The sequence below is a fragment of the Panthera tigris genome, chromosome E2 (genome assembly GCF_018350195.1).
Source record: "Panthera tigris isolate Pti1 chromosome E2, P.tigris_Pti1_mat1.1, whole genome shotgun sequence".
NCBI classification, from domain to species: Eukaryota; Metazoa; Chordata; class Mammalia; order Carnivora; family Felidae; genus Panthera; species Panthera tigris.
The window spans coordinates 20,278,201-20,302,313 of NC_056674.1; the positions used below are offsets into that span (position 1 = coordinate 20,278,201).

The window sequence follows — 24,113 nt, forward strand, 5'->3', positions numbered from 1 at the left end:
CAAAGTTTGTTTTAAATTTTTTAATGTTTCTGTATTTTTTAGAGAGAGACAGAGCGCGAGCGAGGGAGGGGCAGAGAGAGAGAGAGGGAGACAGAATCGGAAACAGGCTCCAAGCTCTGAGCTGTCAGCACAGAGCCCGACGCGGGGCTCCAACTCTAGAATGGCAAGATCATGACCTGAGCCGAAGTCGGACACTTAACAGACTGAGCTACCCAGGCACCCCGTAACATTTTCTTGACTGCCTACAGTTTGTTTCCTTCAGAGTTCCTTTTGGTCTTTTCAAAAAAAGCATTTTGTTTTTAGGCGGGAGCTTTCTTCAAATGCCCACGGATCCCGGATGTGTGTTTGCACGGAGTAGGAGCACTAAAAGCTGACTGAAGACACATGGGCCGGGCAGAGCTCGCTCCCAGGAGCATCATAGCCCTGCAGGAAGCCAGGGCAGTAAGAAGGCAGTTTTACTGGAAAAATTCCAAACAGCATCATCTGAAGGGCACTTCTAGATCGTCCAAGCTCCCTGCTGAGAGGCTGGCTGGGGATTCTCAGGAAGCGGAAGAGGGAAGTTCAGTACCCCCCACTTCGCTCCTTCCTCTGCTAGTCAGCCACACTCCGCTGCCCGTTCTCCATCTTCTGGAAGCCTGTGGAAATCCCTAGGCCACTAAAGGCTTCACTCCTATTTAGTTCCTCCTCCTGGTTTTAGCTTGTTTTCCTTCTTCTTTTTTTTTTGAATCCAGAAGAAAATACATAAACACATACGATCAATGGCAGGTCTCTACAATAATTCTGAAAAGAACACTTGGAAGTAATCTTGTAACTGCCCTGGCAACTTGCCCTTCTAAGCACCTTTGCAGAGACACATTTGAAAACTTATTTCAGAAAAGCAGTAAGACTTATACAGTGGTTTCTCCACAAAAGAATTCTTCACTTATAAGAAGGTAACCTGAACTTCAGAATAACTGAGGGGTGCCTGGGTGGCTCAGTTGATTGAGCGTCCGACTTCGGCTCAGGTCATGATCTCACAGTTCGTGAGTTTGAGCCCCTGTCGGGCTGGCTCTGTGCTGACAGCTCAAAGCCTGGAGGCTGCTTCAGATTCTGTGTCTCCTTCTCTCTCTGCCCCGACCCTGCTCGCGCTCTGGCTCTGTCTCTCAAAAATAAATAAATGTAAAAAAAAAAAAAAAAAAAAAAGAATAAATGAGACATCAGTAATAAAAAAGAAAAGCTGAAGAGAGAATTTCAAAAGCAAAGAAATTATACAAGTGCAGCCTTGGAACTGTTTATTAAAAATCCTCCTGTGTTAGAACAGGTCAGTATTCCCTTGTGAGTGCGGCTTCAGGAGCATTTTTACCTTTTTCAGGTCAGCCGAAAGTGGCGACGTGTCAACCGACAAGCAAGGCTCGATCTTGTTCCGGAGCACAGCAAACGGCTGTGGGGACCCCGACCGAAGCTTCTGCAGCTAAGACAGCAGCCCATTAGATGCCCCACCCCGGCACACGAGGTCAACCACTTTACGGGAAGGAGGGAGATGCCAGGGTCTGACTGCAATGTCAAAGCCTAGGTACATGTGCTTATCAAAACCCAAAATTAAAATTAAATTAAAATGAAAAAAGGAACAATTCGTCTGAAACAGTAGTAACTCACTGGAGAATTTCTAAAGGGATGTTCTCAGGTAGAGTTCCCCACCTAAAGGGGTTTCTCTTCTAGTCTCAAATCCAGACGAGGAAGGAGAGGTATTTAAAGAGTAAACAGTTGGTTTTGATTTTTAATTTTTTTTTAGGGTTGTAATACCTTCTGAAGATCAGAGATTCCATCAGTTCTCAAAGGATCAGGATTTAAAAACTGCAGTAATCTATAAAATAGTTAAAAGGACAATTTGAAGAAAAGAAGTTTTATTTATATTTCCTCAACTGACTTACTTATATTTATATTTATTTATATTTATTATTTCCTCGACTGACTTACAATTTTAAATCTTCCTTGACAGAAGTAAAATGAAATATATAGTTGGCCCCCAAGCAACCTGGGTTTGAACTGTGCACATCCTCTTCTACGTGGACTACTTACAGTACATTAATGAGAATGCATTTTCTCTGATGATTTTAACATTTTCTTTTCTCTAGCTTTACATTACTGTAAGAATACAGTATATAACACAGATAACCTACAAATAAATACGTGTTAACTGGCTGTGTTATCAGTAAGGCTTCTGGTCAACAGTAGGCTATGTGCAGTTGAGTTCGGGGGAGTCAAAAGTTATACACAGACTTTGAACCGTGTGGGTGGTTGACACTCCTAACCCCGTGTCTGTTCAAGGGTCACTTGTATATCCCAAGGCATAGCTGTGAAATTACTGCTTATCCTGTTTTTCCCTGTTTATTGTGATACGAAGGCTACAGAGGCCATGCCGGTACCGTGCTTGCCCCCGAACTCTGACCCCCAGACTACGGACAGTGTCACCCATCCCAGGGGCACTTGTTCTGAACAAGGAGAAAGACTGCATGATCACTAGGTCACCTCCTGTTGCTGCTGCCTCCTCCCTTCTTTGCTGTGATCTTAAACCACTTTAAGTTTCCCTGGAACGCGGAGGAACTGTCAGAATAACTGACAGGTCTAATCAATGAGTTCTAAGTAAAGGGCATTTAGCCCAAGAGAAGATACAACCTTCCAATACAAAAATAAAAGGCAACAGAGTATCTCAGGGTTAATTTATTAACTACAATTTAATGTAATCAAAGGAATGAGCAGCACGGATAATTCAAGGTCTCCTGTCCCAGGGAAAACCACCACGTGCGACCCATGGCTTGCAGGTATCAGGGTGGAGGGATGCCCATGGCTTTCAGGACACCAACACAGGGGCACTAACAGCCACCCCCACATCTGTGGGCCCCGGGGCAGCCTTTGGAGGCCCCGGACCCAGAGCTGTGTGGGGCGCTCCTGCTGGGTGAGAGGGTGTTACGGGGCCCAAAGTGGGCTCTGGGAGGCGGGCACAGTCAACACCCTCTCCCCAGGCATCCCAGGCCAATCAGTGGATACAGTGCGCCTGACCCACTTCTGAACGGTCGTAAATTCCTTGTCACTCTGGTGGCTTCAGAGCAGCCAGTTACTTGGAATATAAGGGTGTTTTCAGGCTGGGGTGGTGAGAAATCGTAAAAACGGGTAGGAAAACGTTTTGTGGAGTAAATAAGTGTAAAATGAAGTCACAACTCTATTATTAACTTGGTGAATACTCTGGGAATCTGGCAAGACAAAAAACCCCACAAAAACTCAGTTCCATGCTGCAAAAGAGTAGCTTCTCCGGCAGGTGGAAGGCCTCTTTACCGCAGAGAAGTGGGAAGAAAGCAAACATTAATCCATATAAAATCGACGGCCCCAAAGATCAACCGTATCTGATTTGTTTCTTAAAACAGTTTACTTCGTCAAGAGGACGAGGAAGGGGAGGCAAAAAAAAAAAAAAACCTTCAAAGTTAGTTACACATGCAGACAGTGCATGTATATTTTCTAAGTGGGATCACAGGTTTCAATAATAAAATTATACGTAAATTCCTCCTGCTTATAATTGCATTACAATTGCTTCGATAAAAAGTGCAGACCAAGGAAAAAACTCATACTTCACACAGCCATTCTTCTCATTGTGTTCTTTCTTCTCGGCCAACCTGAGTGGCTTCTTACTTGGCTTCTGACATAAAGTGCTAGAAACCAAAAAACATTCATTAGAGTCTCTGAGCCCATTAACCCCATCCTGAAAATGCCTTTCTTTTCAGGGAGAAAACTCACCACGGAGCACTGAGGAGTGAGTTGCTCCACACACATAGATTTATTTCTGTCCAAACTGCTGCTTAGCCCTAAGCATCGTCTAAGGATGAAGCCCCACTGGCACACAGCCTGTGTCTCCACAGGCCAGGAACTCCACAGGAAGTACAGAATCACAGGGGAGAGAAGTCAAAACATGCAAACCACCAAAATCATGGAGAGCTCCCTGGGCTTTTACCTTCCCATCTCCTGGCGCTGGCCCAAGGCTGGCCTGAGATGCGGAATAGCACAGTGGATGTCAACACCAAACACTGAGAGAAACCTTCTATTTTAAGCCAGAGAAGGAGCCATTCGCCAGACAGGGTAATCACGACTGATTTTCTCTTGTCCCTTTTTCTCTCCCAACCCTGTCCCAAGGCCGGTTCCAATCAGACAGCTGCAGTAGCAGAGGCAGCACCAGTACCCAAAACCCCGGGGGAAACCCCCTCCCACTTCCTCTAGAGGACCTGGGAAACGGGACCTGTAGTCCAAAGATGCAGGGGAAACCTTCATCTTTTTCCTCTCCTGTTTCTGCTGCTGTTTTGCCCCATAAGTGGCCTTAAACACACAGAACTGCATGGCCATTTCTCCACGAAAAGCAATCTACCTGGACAGAGGCCCGGGGACAGGGCCTCTAGAGCATCTAGAAAATGGTGAATGTGAGGAAAATCCCGGAAAAAAGAGAGAGTGTACCAGAGGGAGGGCATTCCCCATTTCTATTTATGACCCAACATGAGCTGGGCTTGCCCCAAGTTGAGCATATTCAGAACAGATGGAAAACAGAGTAGCAGTCACCACCCACAGAAACTGAGACAGAATCTGTGGCCTGAACAAAGGGAGTTGCTGACTTCCTGCTAAAATAAACAACAAAAACAACAAGGTCAACATTCTCCAGAGAATTTAAAAAGAAATCAGTCTCACACTACAATATTTAAAATATCCAGAACAGAGTACACAATACACAAAGAATCAGGAAAACCAGATCAATTGTCAAGGGAAAAGATTATCAGTAGGTATGACCCCCAAGATGGCTCAGAAATGGGAATTGTCATATACTATTATAACCATGGTCCATAAGAGAAGGAGGGGTGAGCACTCCTAAGTGGAACGATAAAAGTTATCAGCAAAGACTTTAAAAAATATATTTAAAAAATGCAGGGGGGAGGTGCCTGGATGGCTCAGTCAGTTAAGCATCTGACTTTGGCTCAGGTCATGATCTCACTGTCTATGAGTTCAAGCCCCATGTCGGGCTCTGTGCTGACAGCTCTGAGCCTGGAGCCTGCTTCGGATTCTGTGTCTCCCTCTCTCTCTGCCCCTCCCCTGCTCACATTCTGTCTCTGTCTCTGTCTCTCTCTCTCTCAAAAATAAATAAGCATTATTAAAATCTTTTTAAGTTCTCAGCAAAGAAATATAAACTATAAAAAAATTTCAAATGAAAATTTTAGAACTGAAAAATACATCAAATTTAAAAGTTCACCAGATGGTGAAATTCAGCAGGATGGAGATAAAAGAAGACTGAATTAAGTTAAAGATAGATCAGAAGAATTATTAACCTGAAGAACAGCAAGAAAAAAAGGTTGAAAAAAAATGAGCAGAGTCTCAGGGACCTTTTGGACAGTATCAAAAAGTGTGACATTTGTCTCATCAGGGTCTCAAAAGAAGAGGAGAAAGAGACGGGGGGGTGCAGAAAAACTATCTGTGGAATAGCAGCCGCACACGCTCCGAATCTGATGAAAGACAGAAACTTACAAATGAAAAACCGCAATGAGCCCCGAACATGAGAAACAGGAGGGAAACTACACCCATGCACATCATAATTAAATTGCTCAAACCAGAAACAGAGAAAATCTCAAAAGCAGTCAAAGGAAAAAGACGTGTTGCAAACAGAGGAACGACAAAAAAGGTGACAGGAGGATTTGCAACGGGAACGATGCGGCAAGCAGAGAGTACAGCAGTATCTTTAAAATACAGGGGGGGAAATTTGTCAACCTAGAATCTATACCTAGCAAAAATACTTTTTTTCAAAACCAAAGCTGAAATAATTTTTCCAGACATACAAAGGCTGAGAAGAATTCATTATCAGCAGACTCACAATACAAGATAATAGTGAAGGAGGCCCTTCAGGGAAAAGGCAAATGATGCCAGATGGAAATCTGGATCCATACAAAGAGTGAAAAGCACTGATAGTAACTACAAAGGTAAATCAAAACTTCCAGGGCCAGTCTTTATTGAAATTGGCTCCTTTCCTATCATCAATCTTACAGAACACTGTGTAAGACAGTATTACACTTATGTATCTATCCAATTACACTGAATTTTCAAATCATACCTTGCTGCCGGTGTATCTGGCTCAGCGTATATGGTTATTCCCCTCTTCGTTGGCCAGTACGCTGAAGATTCAGCACACTGTAAAAAAAAGAATATGTATGCAAGCAAGATATATATTCTTTTTTTTTAAACAATTTTTTAGTTTTTTTTTAACGTTTATTTATTTTTGAGACAGAGAGAGACAGAGCATGAACAGGGGAGGGTCAGAGAGAGAGGGAGACACAGCATCCAAAACAGGCTCCAGGCTCCGAGCTGTCAGCACGGAACCCGATGCAGGGCTCGAACTCACAGACTGTGAGATCATGACCTGAGCCGAAGTCGGACGCTCAACCGACTGAGCCACCCAGGCGCCCCAAGATATATATTCTTAAGGAAGGAACCAAAATTCCACGGGAACTACTCTCATAACAACCATCCCAGGTAATTTTCAGGCAACACAGACACAGAGAGACAAAGAACTGGAACACTGGGGGGATTATGCCATTGCTATAACCACTAGATTAAAGTGTCCAAGTAGCAAGCAGCTGGCACTTCAGATACTCAGTATTTCAAATGTCCTGTAATTATTTCACTTGTCTTCTCAAAGGAACTGGAAGGACGGGTTAAACTAACTATTACAATGTCCCATAATCTCAGGTTTTCACACCCTTGCTAAATGAGCATAAACACCCTTCTGTACAGAAGCCACGAGGCCAGGAACAAGAAGGAAGCTGCAGTTATCTTGTTCTTTAGAAACAGAGCAAATTCACAAACTGTATTTTTTCCTGAAAAAAATCACTATCATAGCCAAGGATTTCTTACTAGAAAATATATTTTTGGTTCCTAGATTTCAAAGGAGACTATTCTAAAATTAACATTATATGAACTTTGTATCTAATGAATATTTAAAAGCACAACCTTATTTATATCTTTCAAAGAGATGCGCTGTTGTTTCATTTCAGATATTTTTTTAGGTGAACCTCTCAATGAATCCATATTACATTTTACACTTTTATCTGCAAAATAAAAAGTGATAAAAGAGCTTAGAAAGTACTATTAATAGAAAATAGGACACAAAGGAGAATTTTTACCATACTATTATAAAACCTTAATACATGAAATTATTATAGAATAGGGTTTTACACTGAACCTTGAGGGTATTAAATTTTTAAAATCTTGTTTCAACCCTTATCACATAAAAAAAAAGTTTAAATAATTCTTCTACTGGCTTACTAACAATTGAACATAATTTACTTTCCCCACTTGGTGGACTATATTTTTCGAAGAGGGCCACAACATGTCCCCCAACACGTGTGCTCTTCTTAGAGTGTGACACTAACACCTGTCCCATTGACAGATGGGCTCTGTATTCCCTTCTCATGAGCCTGGGGGGTGGGGAGCTGTAAACGACACAGAAGTGGTGTTATGAGACTTCTAAAGCTAGACGGTGAAAACGCCACATACTAATGACCAGTTCTCCTAGATGCTTTTTTTTTTTTAATATGAAATTTATTGTCAAATTGGTTTCCATACAACACCCAGTGCTCATCCCAACAGGTGCCCTCCTCAATACCCATCACTCACCCACCCCTCCCTCCCACCCCCATCAACCCTAAGTTTGTTCTCAGTTTTTAAGAGTCTCTTATATTTCGGCTCCCTCCCTCTCTAGCCTTTTTTTTTTCCTTCCCCTCCCCCACGGTCTTCTGTTAAGTTTCTTAGGATCCACATAATAATGAAAACATATGCTATCTTTCTTTCTCTGTATGACTTATTTCACTCAGTGTAACACTCTCCAGTTCTATCCACGTTGCTACAAAAGGGCATATTTCATTCTTTCTCATTGCCACGTAGTACTCCATTGTGTATATAAACCGCAATTTATTTATCCATTCATCAGTTGATGGACCTTTAGGCTCTTTCCATAACTTGGCTACTGTTCAAAGTGCTGCTGTAAACATTGGGGTACAAGTGCCCCTGTGCATCAGCACTCCTGTATCCCTTGGATCAATTCCTAGCAGTGCTATTGCCGGGTCATAGGGTAGGTCTATTTTTAATTTTTTGAGGAAGCTCCACACTGTTTTCCAGAGCGGCTGCACCAGTTTGCATTCCCACCAACAGTGCAAGAGGGTTCCCGTTTCTCCACATCCTCACCAGCATCTATAGTCTCCTGATTTGTTCATTTTAGCCACTCTGACTGGCGTGAGGTGGTATCTGAGTGTGGTTTTGATTTGTATTTCCCTGATGAGGAGCAACATTGAGCATCTTTTCACGTGCTTGTTGGCCATCTGGATGTCTTCTTTAGAGAAGCGTCTATTCACGTTTCCTGCCCATTTCTTCACTGGATTGTTTTTTGGGTGTGGAGTTTGGTGAGCTCTTTATAGATTTTGGATACTAGCCCTTTGTCCAATATGTCATTTGCAAATATCTTTTCCCATTCCACCGGTTGCCTTTTAGTTTTGTTGATTGTTTCCTTTGCAGTGCAGAAGCTTTTTATCTTCATGAGGTCCCAATAGTTCATTTTTGCTTTTAATTCCCTCGCCTTTGGGGATGTGTCAAGTAAAAGATTGCTGCGGCTGAGGTCAGAGAAGGTTTTTCCTGCTTTCTCCTCTAGGGCTTTGATGGTTTCCTGTCTCACATTCAGGTCCTTTATCCATTTTGAGTTTGTTTTTGTGAATGGTGTAAGAAAGTGGTCTAGTTTCATCCTTCTACATGTTGCTGTCCAGTTCTCCCAGCACCATTTGTTAAAGAGACTGTCTTTTTTCCGTTGGATATTCTTTCCTGCTTTGTCAAAGATTAGTTGGCCATACTTTTGTGGTCTAGTTCTGGGGTTTCTATTCTATTCCATTGGTCTATGTGTCTGTTTTTGTGCCAATACCATGCTGTCTTGATGATTACAGCTTTGTAGTAGAGGCTAAAGTCTGGGATTGTGATGCCTCCCGCTTTGGTCGTCTTCTTCAAAATTACTTTGGCTATTCAGGGTCTTTTGTGGTTCCATACAAATTTTAGGATTGCTTGTTCTAGCTTCGAGAAGAATGCTGGTTCAATTTTTATTGGGACTGCACTGAATGTGTAGACAGCTTTGGGTAGTATTGACATTTTAACATTTATTCTCCCAATCCATGAGCACGGCATGTTTTTCCATTTCTTTATATCTTCTTCAATTTCCTTCATAAGCTTTCTATAGTTTTCAGCATACAGATCTTTTACATCTTTGGTGAGGTTTATTCCTAGGTATTTTATGCTTCTTGGTGCAACTGTGAATGGGATCAGCATCTTGATTTGTCTTTCTCTCGCTTCATTATTAGTGTACAAGAATGCAACTGATTTCTGTACATTGATTTTGTATGCTGAGATTTTGCTGAATTCATGTATGAGTTCTAGCAGACTTTTGGTGGAGGCTATCAGATTTTCCATGTATATCATGTCATCTGCAAAAAGTGAAAGCTTAACTTCATCTTTGCCAATTTTGATGCCTTTGATTTCCTTTTGTTGTCTGATTGCTGATGCTAGAACTTCCAACACTATGTTAAACAAGCAGTGAGAGTGGACATCCCTGTTGTGTTCCTGATCTCAGGGAGAAAGCTCTCAGTTTTTCCCCATTGAGGATGATATTAGCTGTGGGCTTTTCATAAATGGCTTTTATGATGTTTAAGTACGTTCCTTCTATCCCGACTTTCTCAAGGGTTTTTAAGAAAGGATGCTGAATTTTGTCAAATGCTTTTTCTGCACCGATTGACAGGATCATATGGTTCTTATCTTTTATTAATGTGATGTATCACATTGATTGATTTGCAAATGTTGAACCAGCCCTGCAGCCCAGGAATGAATCCCACTTGATCATGGTGAATAATTCTTTTTATATGCTGTTGAATTCAATTTGCTAGTATCTTACTGAGAATTTTTGCATCCACATTCATCAGGGATATATATTGGCCTGTAGTTCTCTTTTTTTGCTGGGTCTCTGTCTGGTTTAGGAATCAAAGTAATGCTGGCTTCACAGCATGAGTCTGGAAGTTTTCCTTCCCTTTCTATTTTTTGGAACAGCTTGAGAAGGATAGGTATTATCTCTGCTTTAAATGTCTGGTAGAATTCCCCTTGGAAGCCATCTGGTCCTGGACTCTTGTGGGAGATTTTTGGTAACGGATTCAATTTCTTCGCTGGTTATGGGTCTGTTCAAGTTTTCTATTTCTTCCTGTTTGAGTTTTGGAAGTGTGTGGGTGCTCAGGAATTTGTCCATTTCTTCCAGGTTGTCCAGTTTGTTGGCATATAGTTTTTCATAGTATACTCTGATAATTGCTTGTTATTTCTGAGGGATTGATTGTAATAATTCCATTTTCATTCATGATTTTATCTATTTGGGTCATCTCCCTTTTCTTTTTGAGAAGCCTGGCTAGAGGTTTAACCATTTTGTTTATTTTTTCAAAAAACAAACTCTTGGTTTCGTTGATCTGCTCTACAGTTTTTTTTAGATTCTATATTGTTTATTTCTGCTCTGATCTTTATTATTTCTCTTCTTCTGCTGGGTTTGGGGTGTCTTTAGTATTCTGCTTCTATTTCTTTTAGGTGTGCTGTTAGATTTTGTATTTGGGATTTTTCTTGTTTCTTGAGATAGGCCTGGATTGCAATGTAATTTCCTCTCAGGACTGCCTTCGCTGCATCCCAAAGCGTTTGGATTCTTGTATTTTCATTTGTTGCCATATATTTTTTCATTTCTTCTCTAATTGCCTGGTTGACCCGTTCACTCTTTAGTAGGGCGTTCTTTAACCTCCATGCTTTTGGAGGTTTTCCAGACTTTCCTGTGGTTCATTTCAAGCTTCATAGCATTGTGGTTTGAAAGTGTGCATGGTATGATCTCAATTCTTTTATACTCACGAAGGGCTGTTTTGTGACCCAGTATGTGATCTAACTGGGAGAATGTTCCATGTGCACTCGAGAAAAAAGTATATTCTGTTGCTTAAATAGATCTGTCAAGTCCATCTGATCCAATGTATCATTCAGGGCCCTTGTTTCTTTATTGATCCTATGTCTAGATGATCTATCCATTACTCTAAGTGGAGTATTAAAATTCCCTGCAATTACCACATTCTTATCAGTAAGATTGCTTATGTTTGTGATTGTTTTATATATTTGGGGGCTCCTGTATTCGGCACATAGACATTTATAATTGTTAGCTCTTCCTGATGGATAGACCCTGTGATTATTATATAATGCTTTCTTCCTCTCTTGTTACAGCCTTTAATTTAAAGTCTAGTTTGTCTGATATAAGTATGGCTACTCCAGCTTTCTTCTGACTTCCAGTAGCATGATACATAGTTCTCCATCCCCTCACTTTCAATCTGAAGGTGTCCTCAGGTCTAAAATGAGTCTCTTTGTAGACAGCAAATAAATAGGTCTTGTTTTTTTATCCATTCTGATACCCTATGTCTTTTGGTTGGAGCATTTAGTCCATTTACATTCAGTGTTATTACAGAAAGATACGGGTTTAGAGTCATTGTGATGTCTGTAGGTTTCATGCTTGTAGTGATGTCTCTGGTACTTTGTGGTCTTTGCAACATTTCACTCACAGAATCCCCCTTAGGATCTCTTGTAGGGCTGGTTTAGTGGTGATGTATTCCTTCAGTTTTTGTTTGGGAAGACCTTTATCTCTCCTTCTATTCTGAATGACAGACTTGCTGGATAAAGGATTCTCGGTTGCATATTTTTTCTGCTCATCACATTGAAGATTTCCTGCCATTCCTTTCTGGCCAGCCAAGTTTCAGTAGATAGGTCTGTCACTAGTCTTATCGGTCTCCCTTTATATGTTTATCCTTAGCTGCTTTCAGAATTTTCTCTTTATCCTTGTATTTTGCCAGTTTCACTATGGTATGTCGTGCAGAAGATCGATTCAAGTTACGTCTGAAGGGAGTTCTCTGTGCCTCTTGGATTTCAATGCCTTTTTCCTTCCCCCGATCAGGGAAGTTCTCAGCTATGATTTGTTCAAGTACACCTTCAGCCCCATTCTCTCTCTCTTCCTCTTCTGGAATTCGTATTATATAGATATTGTTGTGTTTGACTGCATCACTTAGTTCTGTAATTTTCCCCTCATACTCCTGGATTTTTTTTATCTCTCTTTTTCTCAGTTTCCTCTTTTTCCATAATTTTATCTTCTAATTCACCTATTCTCTCCTCTGCCTCTTCAATCCAGGCTGTAGTCACCTCCATTTTACCTTGCACCTCATTTATAGCATTTTTAAGCTCCTCATGACTATTTCTTAGTCCCTTGATCTCTATAGCAATAGATTCCCTGCTGTCCTGTATACTTTTTTCAAGCCCAGCGATTAATTTTATGACTGTTATTCTAAATTCTGGTTCTGTTATATTGCTTAAATCGTTTTTGATCAATTCGTTAGCTGTTGCTACTTCCTGGAGTTCCTTTTGAGGAGAATTCTTCCGTTTCATCACTTTCGATAGTCCCTGGGGTGGCGCGGAACTGCAGGGCACATATATAAAATACACATATAAAATACACATATAAAATACAGATGTAAACATACATAGGCACATGTACACATACTCCTCAACTCCGTCCATGGAAGGGCCTGGGTGCAGTAACACCCCAACAGAAACAAACACCCCTAGCTCCCAGATCTTGGTTTCAAAATGCCACTCTCCATGAGAAAAAGCCAGGGCAACTTGGAGAAATGGTGGATTCCAGGGTTTCGAATAGGAATCGATACTAATATGAATTAATGAATAAAAAGGAATGATATATTTATGCTTCATGATAGCTGCCTACAAAGTATTTACAAGGTGAAGAGGAGCTTTCAGTGGAGAAGCCTGGCAGATGCTACCTTAATTAAGCAATCAAAGGATACAATTCATCAGTCATGGGACAAATCAAAGTTTTGTGTCACCTGGTAAGATGGGATAAGCTGAACACAGCATCCTCTTTTGAGGTATCCCTGCCACAGGTGCATCAGCTGAATCTTATGCCAAAAACACCCACTACAATTGAGAGACAGTCTACAAAACGACTGGTCTATAGTCTTCAAAGGTGTCAAGGTCATGAAAGTCAAGGGAAGACTTGAGAAACTATTCCAGGCTGAAGGAGAAGGAGACGTAATCGCCCAAGCACAACGAGGAATGGCGAGCCACACCCTCTGCAATAAAGAAATGGCGGGATGAGTGGCCAAACCTGAATGGTGCCTGAGGCTTACGTGATCACGAAGTGTCAATGTTAATTTTCTGATTTTTCTGGCTGTATTGTCAATATCTTTGAGAATACCTTTGTTTCTAGGAAAGACACGCTCAAGTACTGGGGAGCGATCCAGTCAGCAACTTAATTCTCACGTGTTTTTGAAAGAGACTTCTCTGTCAAGCTAACTTTTCTGTAAGTCTGTGATTATCCTAAAATAAAAATCTCACTGAGAAAATGGATGTAAGCCCCATGAAAACAGAGACCTGTTTCCTTCCCTGAGTCCCTAGAATAGTCCTGACACCTAAGTGGTAATGACCATCTGATGAATAAATACACATGGATCAGGGGTGTGAGCTAGTCTGTCACCGAAGTCAAGACAGTCTGTCTAGAACTGATAAGCCTAGAAATAGTAAATTAATCATAACTGTTTCAAAATTTGGAGATAACTGCCAAAATAAATAGCTAAGGGGTAAGATAAAGGCTTGCCTCTAATGAATGGCCTAGGGTGAGGAGAGGTTGGAAAAAGAAAATTACTTTCCATTACTCCTGTACTATTTGACTGTTTAAGCAAGTATTAACAAAGTATTGTACTTTCATTTAAAAAATGTAAGCAACTTCAAGGAGAAGTACCAAAAATTAATTAAAATACAATTGAGGGACGTCTGGGTGGTTCAGTTGGTTAAACTTCTGACTTTGGCTCAGGTCATGATCTCATGGTTCATGAGTCCGAGCCCTGTGTTATGCTCTGCGCTGACAGCTCAGAGCCTCAAGCCTGCTTCAGATTCTGTCTCCCTCTCTCTCTGCCTCTCCCCTGCTCATACTCTCTCTCAAATAAACAAACAAACTTAAAAAAAAAATACAGTTGAAATACCACCTCACTATGATCACAGGGAAAAGGAAATCTTTGCTTGGACAAGTAATATCTAATAATTTTGTTTTTCACATGACAACCAGTGACATCTCACATTAGCATTTCTTTAGTTTACCATCAATCTTTTCCTCTTCAAAGACATGCATAGTCCATTACAACACTGACTACAATAAGGAAAAAACGGGAAACTGTTTTGTCCGGCAATCCGGGGCTACTTAAAACAACAATGATCTATCCATATGACGGAAAGCTGTGCAGTGATTAAGCATAACGTCAAACGCCTGGTATTTTCCTACTCTGGTAGAAATGGGCACATATTTTTACTTCCATTTGTATTTCTTCCATCAGTAAAAGGGGCTCCTTTCAGCAGGAATTCTCATCTGGGACCCCAGCAGGAAGCACATCACAACACGGGGTTGGGGCCACGTGTGCCTGAGTCTGCCACAGGCCAGGCGCTGGGCCACATACGCTCTGTATGGGAACCATGCCTCTCCATGACACATAGGAGGGAGGGACACTGATAACCCTCTCACGTCACAGCTCATACCTTTAACCCACATGATCCTGGACACATCTGACCTAGAAAGAAGTTCACCCATATGTTAACCAAAACAGTACACAGAAGTTATGTGTAGTAGAATCCCATTTCTGTAAGATAAAAGTGGTATACCCAATCTCAAAACTGGACACTCTGGAAAGAAAGACTCTGGAAACTCCTTAGTAAGTGGCTATCAAAGATGGCAGGTTTTTAAAACTCTGCATATCTGTATTTCTCTATGATAAACAACATTACTGAAGTCATTAAAAATAACGCTAAATGTAGGGAATCACTTCATTGGCCACAGCTTTAACTCAGTTGAGGTTTACAATGTACGTGCATGAAACAACACTCCCATAGGTACACATGTGCCTGACGTAAGAGGGAGTAAGTGGTGGAGGGTTGCCACAGGGGGTGAGCCAAGAATCAAAGAAGCTGGCAGATTCCGCTCTTGTCCAACATTTCCAACCCATTATGCACCTTGGAGACAGGGAATTAAAGACCGGGTGTTTTCACCCTCACAAATGCCACTCATTTTTAGGTGAGCTGCTGCTTAAAAATTGCTCATAAACCCATATGTATACTCAGAGAACAAATAATAATCACTGGTGTGGGGCTGGGCTTGAAAAAATCAGTTTTACGCATAACGCCTCTTATACATGCTCTTTACATTACAATAAAATCCTCTAGGTAGGGACTGCACGGCAAATGATCTCTGCCAGCTTCTCCATCATACACGGGTTCCATGAAATTGAGAGAAAGAGAGAAAATTACCAGAGCCCTTCTGCACAACCCTTAATACTCTTTAGATAGTTGAGTGTTCTTTTACGCCGCCTATGAAATGCCACAAGCAAGTGAACTTACCCAGGATCACAGCAGTTGGCCCAAGGTCACCAACAACACCCTTGGGCCATGGATGCTGAAGAGACTGAGCCAGAAAAGTTAAACCATGTGAATCTGATGGAAAGAACACAATTCAGGATTAAAGCATGAAATAAACCCAAACTACAAATGCAAATTCACTGGCCTACTATTTCAGCTCTCGCTTTTGCTGGAAGGTCGGGGGGGGACCTAACTTGGGGCAGGAAAGCAGAGTGAAGGAGCTAAGGAAAACGGAATTGAGAGAGAAACATTTAAAATTGTTTCCACTGTCCATCACAGACTCTTCTCAGATTTCCGTGCTAATAAATAGCTCTTTTAAAACGTGTCTAAAATGGGGCGCCTGGGTGGCTCAGTACGTTAAGCGTCCGACTTCAGCTCAGGTCATGATCTCACAGCTCGTGGGTTTGAGCCCTGCATCAGGCCCTGTGCTGACAGCTCAGAGCCTGGAACCTGTTTCAGATTCTGTGTCTCCTTCTCTCTCTGCCCCTCCCCTGCTCGCACTTTGTCTAAGATAAACCTAAAAAAAAAAAATTAAAAGTGTCTAAAATGGTAGGCATATGACCTTGTTTTAGTAATATCTTTAAATTATGAATTTATGGACTTCTGAAAATGTACTTCCATGTAATAAGAAATGGAGAACAGTTTTTTCCTGGTCTCATAAAAACAAACATCCTGTTGATAGGACCTCAAAACGTGCCACAAAATCACTAGGATTAAAGTTAAAATATTAAATTCAGAGTCCCAGTCTCTGCCTCCGTATAGGGAAAGTATGCACAGCTTACATCAGTTCAGTAAGATTCATACAAATAAGACAATTAAAAAAACAACCTGTATCGATGAGGATGCACTCACTTTCCATTCCCTGAGAATCTTTTCCTTGCGAAAACATTGGCCAAAGAGTAAGTGCTGGATTGAGTTTACTGGAAAAGGATGCAGACTTTCTATTCAATCGTGGTTTCTCTACAGAATGAAGGTTTTTATTCTCCTTGGGTGATATGTAACGAGCAAAGTTCTTCGCAACCAGATCATCATTAACACAGACCTGCACAATTTTGGACGTTTCATAAATAAGACAAATAGAGTCAAGTAAGTGACTGCTCAGAAAATATCCCCAACTTGACCCCAAATTTCAACCTTCAGAAAAAATTATTTTATAGGACATAATTTGATAGAAACCAATTTCTTGACTTTTGCCCTGGTGATGATGAACTAGGTATTTCTGACCAGCCCACCTGATAAGGAAAACAGTAAGAATCTGCACAAAATATAAGAAGTATCTTCTTGAAAGCACTGGAGAGCTAACATCACTTTGCCAAGCAGAGATCTGGGGGGTTGGCAAGACAAAGCACAAATCATCAAATCATCAAAGGAAAAACTGACAGGGGCGCCTGGGTGGCTCAGTTAGCCATGATCTCATGGTCCGTGGGAGTCCGGCTCTGTTGACAGTGTGGAGCCTGCTCGGGATTCTGTCTCTGCCCATCCCCTGCTTGCGCGCACAGACACACACACGTTCTCTCCCTCTAAAAATAAAGAAACTTTAAAATAAACTTTAAGAAGGAGAAACTGATAAGTAAGACTTTATCAAAATTTAAATTTTCCGCTTCTCAAAAGATACTGTTAACAGATAAAGAGCGGGGGGGCCTGGGCAGCTCAGTTGGTTAAGTGTCCGACTCTTAATTGCGACTCAGGTCATGACCTCATGGTTCCTGGGATCAGGCCCCCTGCATCGGGCTCTGTGCTGACAGCCTGGAGCCTGCTTGAGATTCTCTCTCTTCCTCTTTCTCTGCCCCTTCCCCACTCGTGCTCTCATAAATAAATAAATAAACAAACAAAATTTTTAAAAAAGAGAGATGAGCAATCTACAGATAGGGAGAAAAAAATTTTTTTTTAATGTTTACTTATTATTGAGAGAAAAAGAGCACAAGCAGGGGAGGGACAGAGAGAGGGAGACACCGAGTCTGAAGCAGGTTCCAGGCTCTGAGCTTTCAGCCCAGAGCCCAACGTGGGGCTTGAACTCATGAACTGTGAGATCATGACCTGAGCCGAAATTGGAAGCTCAACTGACTGAGCCACCCAGGCACCCCAAGGAAATATTTTTAAAATTTTCTATCTGGATGGACATGTATCCAGAATATATAAAGAACTCTCAAAACTTAGTAAAAAGATGACAAATAACCCATTTTAAAAATGGGTAAAACACAATGGAATATTACACAGCCATAAAAAAGGATGAGATTTTTGCTATTCGCAACACCACAGATGGACCTAGAGGGTATTATGCTAAGCGAAATAAGCCAGAAGACAAACACCATATGATTTCACTTATGTGTCGAATGTAAAAAGCAACAATAAACAAACAGCAGAAACAGAACCATAAATACAGAGACCTGACGGTTGCCAGAGGAGATGGGGGAAGGGGAAGGTACAACATGGGTGAAGGGGAGTAGGAGATACAGGCTTCCAGTTATGGAATGAAACAGTCACAAGGAAAAAAGGTTCACAGGGAATATAGTCAATGGTATTGTAATAGTGTTGCACGTGACAAACGGGAGCCACACTTGTGGGGACCATAGCACGGTACAGGCTCATTAAATCACTATGTTGTACATCTCAAACTGACGTAATGTTATGTATCAAATATATTTCCATTTAAAAAGTCATCAAAAATGGGCAAAATACCCAAATACTTCATCGAAGAAGATACATGGATTGCAACAGCATATGAAAAGATATGTAACATCATGAGTCGTTAGGGAAAATGCACAGTTAAACCACAATGAGATACCACCACACACCCGTCAAAGTGGCCAGAGAAGTGTTGGAGAGGAAGTGGAGGAACCAGCGTCACACGTTGTTCACGGAATTGTAAAACAGTTGATCCCTTTGGAAAACAACAGGCCATCTCTTAATACCTACACTACCACCCAGAAATTTGACTCCCACGTATTTATTTTCCCAAGAGAAATGAATGCATGGGTTCACAGGAAGAACTGTACGTGAATAGTCATAGCAGTTTTTTTAACAGTCCCCAACGGTTCCCAAATTCAAATGTCCACCAAGAAGTGAACAGATAAACACACTGTAATATATCCAGACAACGGCAGAGTATTTGACAATAAAAGGGATAAGGTGGACATATGCTAAAATCATTCTGCTGAGTAAAAGAAGCCAGGTAAAAAAGAAAACACCCTGTGCTTCCTTAGAGAGCCAGAAAAGGGATGGTGGGTCCTGTTTTTCTTTTCCTGACAATTACGACCTCATGCACCCACTGTGAGTTCTCTCTGCTAGTAAGCATGCCTTCTGCACTCCCCGCCCTTGAAGTAAGAACAACTTATCGTCTGCACACCACCACACAGAAGAAAAGAGACCTCCTGGAAAAGCAAAAAGAAAGAAGTCGGTAAAGAACTTGTTCAAAGATGTTTTACAAGACTCTCCAAGAGCCAACATTTTGTTACTTTTACCAAAGTGAAAAATAAGCAGTGAAATGTAAAAATAAGCAATGTGAAATTGACAAGGATGTGGGAGAAACCCAAAATGCACCACCAAGAGTAACAAGGGAACCTTACTGCAAATGAATAACATCATCACCAGGAAGAGGGCTGGGCAAGAAAACAGCCCACCTAAGTAACTTTGGAATAGCCGAAACAGTGTTTCAGCTGCACCTGTAAGGCTAAAAACAAACTTCTTTTTCATACGAATGTGGGTGAGCAATTCCAGAATTACTCCATGCGAATACTAGCATTAATCAAACAAGTATGTGGTAGCTAACAAGAGGTTTCCCCGCTGTTGGGAACAGGTGTCACGATAAGGAATGGGGAGGGCCAGAAAGAAACCTGCGATGCCGGACTAGAATGAGAGATGCGGAGTTGTGTGTGCATGGACGAGCGAGCGCACGTGCACATACTTCCTAACTGTCTGCAGAGACGGCCTACAATCACCGGCCCCCGGGAGCCACAGAGCACACCTTGTGCCCTGGTCTTGCTATCTGAACACCCTTCTTGTGCAAGAAGCAGCTGATTCCAGAGCTGGGCTGGAAGATGACAAAATTGGCCTAGAGCACCTCATGGTACCAAAATGTAGAAAGTTTTCAACAATGATGGGGTACACTGAAAGGACACATAGGCCACTTTGAAGAAGCTGCTAATGGCCAAATCGGTGACAATTTGAGCAAGAAAATAAGGACAGCAATGGATTATATCCCTTAGAGTAAAACAAACAGCCCAGAGTCCATACTAAGATAAATTACTGAATCAATTTAATAAGTGGGGGGAGAAGGGCCAGTTCTTCTTTACACAATTCCAATTAAAGAACGTAGAAGGCCTGGGGTGCCCGTGTGGCTCAGTCGGTTAAGTGTCCAGCTTCAGCTCAGGCCACGATCTTGTGGTCCGTGAGTTTGAGCCCCGCATCGGGCTCCGTGCTGAAAGCTCAGAGCCTGGAGCCTGCTTCGGATTCTGTGCTGCCCTCTCTCTCTGTGCCCCTGCCCTAATCGTGCTCTGTCTCGGTCTCTCAAAAATGAACAAATGTTAAAACAAATTTTTTTCAAAATGTAGAAGGCCTGACACAAAAGGGGCAAGCACCACGGAAATAAGCCCTGCAGGCAAGAATCACTGAGGCGTATCTGCACAGCCCCAGAATATCTCCCCGTAAGATACGTCACAATTTGAAAAGGAAAAAGCAGTAACTGCACAGGGCACACCCGGCGGACACCACCTTAACCAGGTGATGGAGGTGAGCCCGACGCCAACATCAGAAACCCCCTGCGAGGATGCAGACAAGGGCACGAAGGTCACTTCTGTAACATTCTTGCCCCAAATGTACCACCTCAGTCCAATCACATCAGGCAAACCCAAGTTGAGCAACATTCTACAAAATAACTGGACAACACTCCAGAAGTGTCAAGGTCTTAGAAGATGAGGAAAGACCGAGAACTACCACCGACAGGAGGAGACTAAGGAGACAGCATGAGATCCTGGATCAGGTCCTAGAGCAGAGAAAGCAATTTAGTGGGAAAATGGGAAAAACTCAAACTAGGTCCATGGATTTGCCGAAACAGCATTTTAGGGGCATCTGGGTGGCTCCAGTCAGTTAAGCATTTGACCCTCGATTTGAGCTTAGGTCACGATCTCACGGTTCGTGGGTTTCAAGCCCTGTGTCAGGCTCTGGGCTTCTAGTGCCAAGCATCCTTACAATTCTCTCTCCCTCTCTCTCTGCCCCTCGCCCCCACTCGGCATGTGCATTTGCACTCTGTCTCAAAATAAAAATGTTTTAAATGTTTGTTTATTTTTGAGAAAGACCGAACACGAGCAGGAGAGGGGCAGAGAGAAAGGAAGACACAGAATCGGAAGCAGGCTCCAGCCTCTGAGCTGTCAGCACAGAGCCCGACACGGGGCTTGAACTCACCAACTGTGAGATCATGACCTGAGCTGAAGGTGGACACCTAACCGACTGAGACACCCAGGCGCCCCAAAAATAAAATAAATCCACAGTTAAGATGCCTCCTGTTGCTGCATCTTTTTGCCCTGTGCCACCCTCCATAAGGGGGGCAGCCATCCTAATGGTAATGGCTGATAACGGGGGTAGGGAGTTCACGTTATGCCCACCTCCTCTCTACTTAGGTTATCTCGATTTTCTACAATGAGCACATATTACACATAGTGAGAAAATTATGGGTGGAAAAAAAGCAACGAACTCAAAGCCATACAAATATGTGTATTTATAAAAATTACGTCCTGGGGGGCACGTGGGTGGCTCAGTCAGTTAAGCATCCGATTCTTGATTTTGGCTCAGATCTCACGGTTCGTGAAATGGAGCCCCAAGCTGGTCTCTGTGCTGACAGCAGGGAGCCTGATGCGGGGCTTGCGCTCATGAACCACGTGATCATAACCTGAGCCGAAGTCAGACGCTCAACAGACTGAGCCACCCAGGCACCCCAACTTTTTTATTTTCTTGAAGTTTATTTATTTTGAGAGACAGCAAGAGCGTGCATGCGTGGGGGGGGAGGGGCAGAGGCAGAAGAAGAGAGAGAATTCCAAGCAGGCTCCACGCGGGGCACGGTGCCTGACGTGGGGCTCCATCCCATGATCTGAGATCATGCCCTGAGCCGAGATCAAGTTGGACACTTAACCGACTGGACCACCCCGGGGCCCCTAGGTGTGAATGACGTCCTTTTCTTTAGTGTTTACTCTTTATTAAAATAAAACACTTAAGCAACGACAAAACATTCTCCAAATGCAATTCGTTCACTTACTTTCTCATTTTTTATGGTTACGTAAAGGTAGACCTCAAAAGTATCTTCTTCCACGGCGCACAATTTGGCCTCCACCTGGGTAGTCGCTAAACAGCACGAATGAACAGACGTAAAAGAGCTGATATTAAAAGTGTACTTGGAACAATCGTATTCCACCCATCAATCTGTACTCACCACTTAGCATCACCCAGAGCCACCAGGGCTGCCGGCCTCCCCCCCAGGGGCGGTGGGTGGGCGGAGACCAAGGCTCTCCCCTCGTGGAATCACCCACGCTGCCCCTGCCTGCGAACACCCTGAGCAGCTCTTGGCCCTCTTCCCTTCCGGTGCCTCCCAAATCCACTTCCCACTCAGTCTCCCGCCTGAGTCACTCCACACTGCCGATGCCCCGGCAAACAGAGCTCCCGGCGCCTCTCTGAGACCCAAGAAGCCACGCTGCAGTTCTAGGCTTGGGCACCTTCAGGCCCCACGCGAAGTCTGTCACAAACGCATTTCATTTCACAACTGTCACCATCATTCCCGGGTGAGGAGACCGGGCTCAGAGAAGGCTGCAGGGCAGGATGCAATCCCAGGAGCTCTGCTCCCTCCACACCTGTATCTCCTAGTGTCCCCCCCCCCCCCCCGACCCTGTGGGCTCGCAAGGGCCCAAACTCCACAACCGGAGACCTTCCCAACCTCTCCTGTCTCCCAGGCCCCAGCACCTGGCTCTCCCTTCGCCCAGACAGTGGGGTGCCCAGACAGTGGGGCAGACATATCTGTCTCCCCAGCTGCCCCATATCTGTCTCCCCAGCCCTGTAAGCGGCACAGGGGAGGGGCCAGGACCCCAGCAGGCACCAGGCAGCAGCCCAGGCATTTCACCCCCACTCTTCCTCAGAACAGCTCTGGGAGGCAGGCATAGGCATTTGGCTCTTGACTGCCAGGGGTCAGGACAGACGTCACACGAGACTGTACTTTACGGTCAACAATACAAAGAGAGCACACTGTATAGCTTCTCTGAGACTGCCTATGCATCTTAAGTAGGCAACAATGATCATTACACATCACTGAAAAAAGAGAGGCTTTCCATCAACTGCAGATTTAGTGAAATGCACGGACATTTATTTTGTAGTGCACAGCTTCCATACAAACCAAGGGGCAGGACTATTATTGGGGAAGGGTCCCTCACCCGAACAGCCCCTTTCTCACTCTCCATGACTGACATCCACACCCACTCCCAAAATTTCAGGGGTGCAGAGTCACTGTGACACAGGGTGGATGGAGTTCCAGGTAACAGATGAACACGCACATCTCAAACCCCCTCACCAACGGAAGGATAAACCCCCTGAGTGTCAGTTCAAAGCAGGCTGCGGTGATGATGCACCTGCCTTACCTTTCAGGATGTTCTGAAAGTACTGAATAGCTGCACTGTCCCACTTCTTGGCAGGTCTGGAACAGGAAACAGATGCCACCTTATCAAACACAAACCTGAGGCTAGGACACCAACATCATTTTGTAAGCCACAAGCTGGACGTTTCTGACACTGCGTGGTGAACATATGACACGGATGCTGGGGAGCTCGGCCCTGGCTCTGGCTTTGGGGGTGACCATCCCAGCCACGCCCTGCAGGGGGCCCTCTTGCCGCTGCCGCCTGCACCCAGTGCAGAACCTCACGGAGAACAGGCCCATCTTGGGGCTTCCAGAGTGGCCGGTGCATCGCCTTCCCAACACCAGTGTCCCCAGTGACCTGGGACATATCTGTCTCCCCAGCCAGAACGCAAGCTCCCTGGGGCAGGGACGCTGCGTGTGCAGCACTCCACACGTGACTGGTTAGACCAATATGGTAAGAGCGGCTGGGGGAAAGCTGGCCATCGGTGCCTCACAGCCTCTGTCTCCTGCTTTCTACCTATCACCTTGCCCTTTCCTGTGCTTGCTTTGGAAAGAAAATCTAAGAAGAGCTGTAGGCGGTGGAAGACAAGGAGAAACCAGTATTTGGAAGCAAGGAACAAAAATAATGGAAGTAAAGGTAGAGTGACCAGTTTTCTGTCTCCACTGGCTTGATTCCCCAGAGATGCCACCACCACGCTCCAGGGGCTGTTTTAAGGATCAAACGAGGGGCGCCTGGGTGGCTCAGTCGGTTGAGCACCGACTTCGGCTCAGGTCACGATCTCGCGGTCCGTGAGTTCGAGCCCCGCATCGGGCCCCTGTGCTGACAGCTCAGAGCCCGGAGCCTGTTTCAGATTCTGTGTCTCCCTCTCTCTGACCCTACCCCATTCATGCTCTGTCTCTCTCTGTCTCAAAAATAAATAAAAACGTTAAAAAAAAAAATTTAAAA

General features: G+C 43.5%; 1 protein-coding gene across 6 annotated transcripts in view; it reads right to left on the minus strand.

Annotated features, from left to right (window-relative positions):
- TDRD12 (tudor domain containing 12) overlaps positions 1 to 24,113 on the minus strand; it is a 71,993-nt gene that overhangs the window by 33,424 nt on the left and 14,456 nt on the right. For all 6 annotated transcript variants that reach the window (XM_042969184.1, XM_042969185.1, XM_042969183.1 and 3 more), the window contains 9 exons: positions 23,172 to 23,227; positions 21,806 to 21,891; positions 16,411 to 16,600; positions 15,541 to 15,633; positions 7,009 to 7,106; positions 6,113 to 6,189; positions 3,603 to 3,683; positions 1,783 to 1,843; positions 1,343 to 1,450 (listed from right to left, as the gene is read on the minus strand). In XM_042969184.1, the coding sequence (XP_042825118.1) occupies positions 1,343 to 1,450; positions 1,783 to 1,843; positions 3,603 to 3,683; positions 6,113 to 6,189; positions 7,009 to 7,106; positions 15,541 to 15,633; positions 16,411 to 16,600; positions 21,806 to 21,891; positions 23,172 to 23,227 (850 nt within the window). The remainder of the gene's footprint in view (positions 1 to 1,342; positions 1,451 to 1,782; positions 1,844 to 3,602; positions 3,684 to 6,112; positions 6,190 to 7,008; positions 7,107 to 15,540; positions 15,634 to 16,410; positions 16,601 to 21,805; positions 21,892 to 23,171; positions 23,228 to 24,113) is intronic.